Source organism: Palaemon carinicauda, chromosome 28 (assembly GCF_036898095.1).
Source record: "Palaemon carinicauda isolate YSFRI2023 chromosome 28, ASM3689809v2, whole genome shotgun sequence".
NCBI lineage: Eukaryota > Metazoa > Arthropoda > Malacostraca > Decapoda > Palaemonidae > Palaemon > Palaemon carinicauda.
Window position 1 is genome coordinate 12,517,273 of NC_090752.1, and position 9,842 is coordinate 12,527,114.

Below are 9,842 nucleotides of genomic sequence, written 5' to 3' on the forward strand. Positions count from 1 at the left end.
TCAGAGATAAAGAAATTTAACGTTTTGAAAAGTACAGGTTTAATAAAAAGTATTTGAATTTCTATTTATAATATTTTTTTATCTGGAAATTCATCTCTTATCAATTAGGTCGAATTCGACTTACTGTGCTTGTTAATCTCCCCCTTTTGATAATGATAATCTTCCCACTAGAGTTCCAACGTATTTTTGAGAGAGAGAGAGAGAGAGAGAGAGAGAGAGAGAGAGAGAGAGAGAGAGAGAGAGAGAGAGAGAATGGGTTAGGAGGGGGAAGGTAAGTACAAAATGAATGGGATCGCTACAATTTACCGTCTAAAAAATTCAGTAGGAATATTTCAAAACTACCATAATGGAGCTCTTTTAAGAGAAGGACACTCCAAAATCAAACCATTGTTCACTAGTCTTGGGTAGTGCCATAGCCTCTGTACCATGGTCTTTCACTGTCTTGGGTTAGAGTTTTCTTGCTTGAGAGTACACCCGGGCACACTATTCTCTCTTATTTTTCTTCCTCTTGTTTTTTTTTAATTTATAGTTTATTTGGGAAATATTTATTTCAATGTTGTTACTGTTCTTAATATATTTTATTTTTCCTTGTTTCCTTTCCACCGTGCTATTTTCCCTGTTGGAGCCCCTCGGTTTATAGCAGCCTGCTTTTCCAACTAGGGTTGTAGCTTAGCAAATATTAGTAATAATAATAATAATAATAATAGTAATAATAATAATCAGCAGTAAATCTATCAGAACTTCACATTATAGACCCCGTTAAGGATTATATAATAACTAAATGGCAAAATATATTGAATAATGAATCAAAAAATCATAAACTGAAGCAATTCAAATCAATTATTTTCCTGTGAAAATCACTACCGCCGAAAGACAAACAAAATGAAGTAATTTTAACAAGACTGCCTATTGACTGTACGGGGCAGACCCATTGGTTTTCAAATGTGTACACTACACGAGGTAGCATTGCGTGACATATGTAAGTTTATCCCTGATTTAACAGCTGCATCTACTCTCTCATTACTTTCAACTCCAACATGGGCAGGAATCTAATATATTTTGATATTTACCCCGAGTGAATAGAATTTGCTAATGAATTCTTTAACTTATAATCTGGGTTTAAACGTGAGCATGTTGCCATTAACTTAGATGCTGCTGCTTTTTAACTCATATTACCTTAAAAGTTTTCAAATTTCCTTAAATTTAAAGCTAGTAAAACCGAAATCACCTTAAAAATATCATTACCTTTAAAAAATTACTTTGAAACCATGCAAATTACCCCAGACTAAGGTAATTACCTTAAAATTTTAAACCTTACTTGTAATACCAGAGGTACGAGAAAAGTAATGAAAACTGAACGTCCATAGTAAGGAAAACAGAAAAGCAAAGAACAAATTATGAAGAAGGCTTAAAAAAATGAGATTAACAGCAATGCTGAATAAGTTGAATAAAAACCATGAAACGAAACTTGTTAGCCTCGTTAACAAAAAAAAAAAAAAACTTTGTACAACTTGAGAAGTCCCTCCGATTCAACTATCTGATCAGGAAAATCATTTCAAAATTTTGTCAAAGTATATTATACAGTATTGATCCTTTTGAAAGATTAGACAAGACTATTAGAATTAACTACATACACAATATTGCGTAGTGTAAAGTATAGTGTGGTAATATCTGAATGTAAATGATGTTCAGTATTATGAAAATCCGTATACATCATGCACAATGAGCTAATTGAACGATGATGTAAGAATTGATTTAATAGACTCTTGTCCAACAATTAAAGATGAAATTCAGCTGGTAGAGAATACTTCTGAAAATACGACAGAATGAAAGATTTGAATTATTTCATCAAAGTATGTAACTTCCCTGAATATTCTGGGTTTTATATGTTTTTGCAATTAACGAAGAGACAACAGTCATGTAATCAAGAATCACACCTAAAACTTTAAATGAACTGTATGCTTGAGGGTACACTCGGGCACACTATTATATCTCATTTTTCTTCCTCTTGTTTTGTTAGTTTTTATAGTTTATATAGGGAATATTTGATTTGGTGTTGTTGTTATTCTTAAGATATTTTATTTTTCCTTGTTTCCTTACCTCACTGGGCTATTTTCCCTGTTTGGGCCCCTGGGCTTTTAGCATCCTGCTTTTCCAACTAGGGTTGTAGCTTAGCAAGTAATAATAATAATAATAATAATAATAATAATAATAATAATAATAATAATAATAATGTAATTGAAGAAAAAATATCAATGAAAAGACCAGGGAGAGTCGGTCTTATTTCCTAAATCTAACGCAATGGGGCTTTGAGTTTTTTTAGGGTTCAACTTTATCTCTCATAATTTGCAACATGCTCTTATTTTAGATAGATTCGGTAGACCCAAGATAGCACTTACGATACGGGATCAATAGGAAGAGATTAGCATCCTGTGTGTAAGCAAGAGCATATCTTCATGGCTAACCACATATCGTATTTATTTGATAAAAAATATTAAAGGGCCAAAAACTTATCCTGCGGAACACCAGAGATTGAATTCCTTTTAGTCATTAACTGCTCAAGAATTCGTTAATAATAATAGGAAATTATTTACCAACTTCCCTGGCTGTGCAAGTTTGAAAGCAAGGATCTCATGATTAACGTAGTCTCAAGCCACACTGAAGACCAGTCTTGTAAACTTCAAAAGCTCCACTAAAGACCAACCATGTTGACTTTGCGATCGGAATTGAGATTTCTGTATAATCCTGGAAATTGTAAAAAGAACAACACACGCGTTAATGCTCTCTCGAACGTCTAAATGTTGACTTGGGAACAGATAATTGATTTCAACAGATAAAGATACTTTCAATAATGTATATTATATTACTGAAAAATGTCATTTATTCACTGTTTGATCATATTTTGAGGCCCAAAATAGCCCTTTCTGTAATGCCCGTGAAAACCCCAGCCTCGGTAAGAGTCGAAACACGTTGCCAAGTTATCTCATCTCTGGCTCTCGACAAATCTTGTCGGGACGAGGAATTTTTAAGGACCCATCTCCCAGTTGGTTTATTACAAATCTCCTTTCAATGTCAAATATTAAGATTTATGCCAGTCCTCAAAAGAGAGAGAGAGAGAGAGAGAGAGAGAGAGAGAGAGAGAGAGAAGGGTGTATAAAGAGGGAAAGCGTATAAGTAGAGGAAAATTTTATATTAGAAAGTTTTGAGGCAAAAATTGAAAATATGGACCTAATTTTTGTAATATCTAATCCCTGGGTTTGGTCGAAGAAAAAATCTAATCAAAAAGATTTGCGGTAATTAAAAAGACAAGAGGGAAAAATAATGGAATTTTTGTGGTATATTTGATTCTATGACCTAAATCATATTTCATGAAAATGAAAATTCAAGTTACAAATCTCTCTCTCTCTCTCTCTCTCTCTCTCTCTCTCTCTCAGGAGTATTTTTGATTCTATGACCTAAATCATATTTCATGAAAATGAAAATTCAAGTTACAAATCTCTCTCTCTCTCTCTCTCTCTCTCTCTCTCTCAGGAGTATTTTTGATTCTATGACCTAAATCATATTTCATGAAAATGAAAAATTCAAGTTACAAATCTCTCTCTCTCTCTCTCTCTCTCTCTCTCTCTCTCAGGAGTATTTTTGATTCTATGACCTAAATCATATTTCATGAAAATGAAAATTCAAGTTACAAATCTCTCTCTCTCTCTCTCTCTCTCTCTCTCTCTCTCTCTCAGGAGTATTTTGATTCTATGACCTAAATCATATTTCATGAAAATGAAAATTCAAGTTACAAATCTCTCTCTCTCTCTCTCTCTCTCTCTCTCTCTCTCTCTCTCAGGAGTATTTTTGATTCTATGACCTAAATCATATTTCATGAAAATGAAAATTCAAGTTACAAATCTCTCTCTCTCTCTCTCTCTCTCTCTCTCTCTCTCAGAGGCATTTTCCGAGAAATTTTTAGTTGTTCCCGACAGAATCATCTGTCATTCCCTCACTGTCTGCAATGGCACCTCAAGGCACACATTGTCACTTACTGTAGAGACAGAGATAACCGGAGCACCAGTAAGAGACAGGACACGTTGCCAAATTATCTCTTATCTCTCGCCCCCTCGACAAATCTCGTTAGTTCGTGGGAATTTTTAAGGACCCATCTCCCAGTTAGTTTATTACAGATTTCTTTTTGGTGTCCAATTTTACGATTTATGGAAGGCCTTAAGAGGATGCGAGAGAGAGAGAGAGAGAGAGAGAGAGAGAGAGAGAGAGAGAGAGACCTTGATTGATGCTCTGGATGAGAAAAGAAAAGCAAAACATTAATTTGAGGGTATTAAATAAAGAGATATTTTATGGTACTTGAAAAGAAAACATTACTGTCGTGTAATTTCGTTAGGGTATTGTTATGTTCTTAGCTGACCAACTTCACGCTACAAATAACGTGGGATTTAACGCTGTAAATAACGTGGGATTTAACGCTACAAATAACATGGGATTTAACGCTGTAAATAACATGGGATTTAACGCTGTATATAGCATGGGATTTAACGCTGTAAATAACATGGGATTGAACGCTGCAAATGACATGGGATTGAACGCTGCAAATAACATGGGATTGAACGCAGCAAATAACATGGGATTTAACGCTACAAATAACATGGGATGTAACGCTGTAAATAACATGGGATTGAACGCAGCAAATAACATGGGATTTAACGCTACAAATAACATGGGATGTAACGCTGTAAATAACATGGGATTTAACGCTGTATATAACATGGGATTTAACGCTGTATATAAGATGGGATTTAAAGCTGTAAATAACATGGGATTTAACACTGTATATAACATGCAATTTAACGCTATAAATAACATGGGATTTAACGCTGTACAGTATATAACATGGGATTTAACACTGTACAGTATATAACATGGGATTTAACGCTGTACAGTATATAACATGGGATTTAACGCTGTATATAACATGGGATTTAACGCTGTAAATAACATGGGATTTAATGTTGTACAGTATATAACATGGGATTTAACGCTGTATATAACATGGGATTTAACGCTACAAATAACATGGGATTTAACGCTGTAAATAACATGGGATTTATCGCTACAAATAAAATGGGATTTAACGTTGTAAATAACATGGGATTTAACTTTGTATATAACATGGGATTTAATGCTGTAAATAACATGGGATTTAACACTGTAAATAACATGGGATTTAACGCTATATATAACATGGGATTTAATGCTGTAAATAACATGGGATTTAACGCTGTAAATAACATGGGATTTAACACTGTAAGTAACATGGGATTTAACGCTGTAAATAACGTGGGATTTAACGCTGTATATAACATGGGATTTAACGCTGTAAATAACGTGGGATTTAACGCTGTATATAACATGGGATTTAACGCTGTAAATAACGTGGGATTTAACGCTGTATATAACATGGGATTTAACGCTGTAAATAACATGGGGTTTAACGCTGTAAATAACATGGGTTTTAACGCTGTAAATAACATGGGATTTAACGCTGCAAATTACATGGGATTTGACGCTGCAAATAACATGGGATTTAACGCTGTAAATAACATTTGATTTAACGCTGTAAATAACATGGGTTTTAACGCTGTAAATAACATGGGATTTAACGCTGCAAATAACATGGGATTTAACGCTGTAAATAACATGGGATAAAAGAGCTAAAGATGAGACGATTTAAAGGTTAAAGGTGTCAGGTTTCAGTTCCAATTTCATCAGAATATATACACACCAGAACGTCAGTCGGGCAAGCCCAACCCCCCACCGTGGCGCCTAAACACAGTAGGGGCCTCCACAGTAAACAGCTTAAACTCGCAGTCCCGGGCTGGGATCGATCTGCCGCTTAGCGAATGCTAGGCAAACACGTTGCCACTGTATTAAGGTAAACACAAATTGAAAGATTTTAAATCTACGTCTTACAAGAAAGTTAAGTCGGATTATTATTATTATTATTATTATTATTATTACTTGAAAAAGCAGGATGCTATACGCCCGAGGGCTGTAATAGGGAAAAATAACCCAGTGAGGAAAGGGAATAAGGAAATAGATAAACTATGAGAGAAGTAATAAACAATTAGAATTAAAGGTTTTAAGAACAGTAACAACATTAAGATAAATTGGTCATATATAAACTATAAAAAAAAATTAACAAAAAACCTGAGGAAGAGAAATAAGATAGAATAGTGTGCCCCAGTGTACCCTCAAACAAGAGAACTTATTAAAAGAATATTTCACTCTCTTTCTCTCTCTCTCTCTCTCTCTCTCTCTCTCTCTCTCTCTCTCTCACGCACATCTTCCTTTAATTGGGTACCCTGAAATCGCTCAGTCGAGAGAAAATATGCAATCAAGTTTTATAAAGTAGAGCATTTGAAAGCGAGAAAGATATATATATATATATATATACACATATATATATATTTTTTTACAGAGAGAGAGAGAGAGAGAGAGAGAGAGAGAGAAAGAGCAATATTCTTTTAACAAGTTCTCTTGCTTGAGGGTACACTCGGGTACACTATTATTCTCTTCATCTTGATTTTTTATATCTTTTATAGTTTGTATATGAAAAGAAAAATATTTCAATGTTTTTACTGTGCTTAAAATATTTCATTTTAATTGTTTATTACTTCTCTTATAGTTTATCTATTTCCTCATTGCCTTTTCAAGTGAAAATATATTTCAAGTGAAAATTTAAATATTGCTTGAACCTAAAAAGAGGGCAAAAGAACAACGCGATTAAGGTTGGACACGTTTTCATACACGTTAGCTATACACGTAACGGACCGGAGAAGAATTTCATTATTTGTGATGGATGTAGCACAGGAGATAAGCAATGCATTTTAAGGAAATGAGAAAATGTATTAAAAAAGAGCCACATGCTGGAGCTGGCGATGTCCCAAGGGAAGCCTGGTCAGGTAAATTATATTTGCATGTTAGTGTAGACTACGTCAGCTGACCATTAGTCATGATAAAATGTTATGGTCTCGGTTGCAACATTTTTAGGAGAATAAATTTTGATGTGGAACTAAGTTTGTATCAGAAGATTAATCTAGAATGAATGTATTCATTTATGTAACTGGTTTGACATTAGTCATGCCAGAGAGCAGCAGCAGCTCTATGCTAAGCTAGAAGATGCAAAGGAATTGTCCTTATTTTACCCTCGAACTATCCTTTAGGCGATTAATCAAGAATAAATGGATTCATTTATGTAACTGGTTTGACATTACTAATGCCAGAGAGAAGCCTCTCTATGCCAAGTTAGTAAAATGCAAAGGAATTCTTCTTATTTTAACCCCTAGCTTTCCTTTAGGATATCATCAAGAACCCTTCTTGAAATCCTTTATAAAACTGCGTAAAATATTAAGCAAACTTTTTGTATTCTGTATCATCAGAACGAGCAGAATTTGTGAGAATTCCTGTCGTAGACTTCCCTAGAAATTCTGTACGACAAACCATTCATAGAGGTCTACGAATTATCCCCTATCCTAAAAAATTACGTTACTTAACCCCTAAAGCTTTGACCAAGGTACTCCAGTCAGCGCACTTGTTTACGGGCTGCAAGCTTGCTAGAGCCTATGTTTGGCCGGAAGGGCCAGGCAATCTATAACAACAACAAGAATTACAACAACGCACTTGTGTAGTGGCCAGTGCCTAAAAAGGATGGCCATTGGGTAATCTAAACGTGGAGTTTATTATCAGTAGACTATCATCTTTACACTATACACATAGACGTAGATATATGGAAACACGTTGCTTTCTATTATATATGAATTATATTCAATAATCCCAGCCCTCTACACCTGCAACCATCTTACCAAATTGATATAAAAAATGGATTTGATCTTATTAATTTATCTATATTTATTGTGTAAAGCCAGTGAAACCCAAGATTTAACGAAGTGAGAATTGTTTAAAGAAACCAGTACGCAAATAGTTATCCTTGAAATTTTTATAACGATGACCATAATTATTGTAATACTAGTGAACGCGACCTGTCAAATATCACGGCGAAATATTTAGATATGCACGCACACGCACCCTGTATCACAAAGGTATGACTACTCTCTCTTCCCCTGTATGTATGTATATATATATATATATATATATATATTTATATATATATAAACACACTGGCTCTTTATTTTATATAGGGGAGATAGCGCCAGCTGATAAGATAAGGTCTATGAAAGAATAATAGTAAACACATAAATTAATTAATAAATTTGACAAGGAAAATATTCCCAAATCAACGATGCTTTGCTATTCTTTCGAACAGCATCTCATTCCATGTCACTTAAGACATCAAAGTTCCCATGAAACGAACGGAGTGATTCTTCCATTCTTCCTTGTTCTAATAATTCTTCCATTTCATTATCCTCGTGTGACTGTAGATTTATCTTCCGAGGAGCGAATTTATCTCGGCCAGTCTCTTGCGAAGAGCTGACTCTTCTTATTTTATTACCGAGATGATCTATTAATCCTTCGCCAGTGTGTTTTATTTCCTTTCTTGTGGAGGAGGATTTTCTTGTTTTTTTTTTTTCCTGAAGTATTTCTTTGTTAGTGGTCCGCTTTTTATTTTTTTTTTGGGGGGGGGTTTAGTTTTCTTCGGTTAAAAGTAGAAAAGATATTAGATGTGTTTTGGTGTGGAACGATGAATGTTTTATATAAAATTGTGTTAAATCGTTCTCTCTCTCTCTCTCTCTCTCTCTCTCTCTAAATATATATATATATATATATGTGTGTGTGTGTGTGTGTCTATTATAGATATATATATATATATGTGTGTGTGTGTATGTATATATATAATATACATATATATATATATATATATGTGTGTGTGTGTGTGTATGTATATATATAATATACATATATATATATAATATGTTGTGTGTGTGTGTGTGTGTGTATGTATGGTTTATGGCCCTATTACTTTGCATTTACAATTAATATATAAAGTCTTTGTGGCGTCTAGAAGTCAAAGACAACACCTCTCTGATCCAACTGACGTCCAGTAAGGCTTTGGGATAAGACGGAAACTGCATTTACATTTTCCCATTCTATAATTTGTGTCAACACGTATCGAGTCACTTTTTTACGTTATGAATGAAAATTTCAAGATTAATTTTGAAGCAGATGAATGGATTTTCACAAGACTTCACAGAATTTGGGACTGATCTCACAAGCTTTCCCGTTTTTAACAAAGCTTACAGCTCCAATCTTGCAACGGGATTGACGTCGGTCCTATACAGGCTAATCTCTAAGGCTTAGGCTTACTCGCCCCCTCACAAAATTTATTTTTTGTAAATTTTATTGATATTCTATTTGATTCCCGTTAGAAAGACCCTTTTCCTTATGACAAGCTTTGGTGTCGCTGCTGCAGCATTTTCCCTGCAATGAAGTTACTTCTGTGCTCCCATCCAACCAGGCCATACAAGCCGTTTCACCTCTTTTTCTGATTATGTTCACGATTCCACTGTTGCAAAAGGGGTGCATGTGGTGTTTTCAAAGCTGGTATCGTTTGTAAAACGCGTAAGACATACGCATACACACACACACACACAATATATATATATATATCGATGATGTGTGTGGATACTTTAAGGTGGTGAAAAGTGTTTGCGTATCACCATGATCAGCAAAGCTGTACTTGTCAGGGCCACCCAAACTAGGCTGGTTTGCTGTAAGCGGACCAAACGAAAACCTACCACCATCACCAATCCGCTTTGGCTAGCGTGGTGATGAAAACTGGCAAACCACAGACAGAAATACACACGCACACGCATACAGACAAT

General features: G+C 34.6%; 1 protein-coding gene across 1 annotated transcript in view; it reads left to right on the forward strand.

The window, feature by feature from the left end:
- LOC137621405 (circumsporozoite protein-like) overlaps positions 1-5,610 on the forward strand; it is a 22,486-nt gene extending 16,876 nt beyond the window's left edge. The window contains exons 2-3 of the mRNA XM_068351703.1: positions 4,388-4,727; positions 5,021-5,610. Of these exons, the coding sequence (XP_068207804.1) occupies positions 4,388-4,727; positions 5,021-5,610 (930 nt within the window). The remainder of the gene's footprint in view (positions 1-4,387; positions 4,728-5,020) is intronic.
- Positions 5,611-9,842: the final 4,232 nt, after the last annotated feature.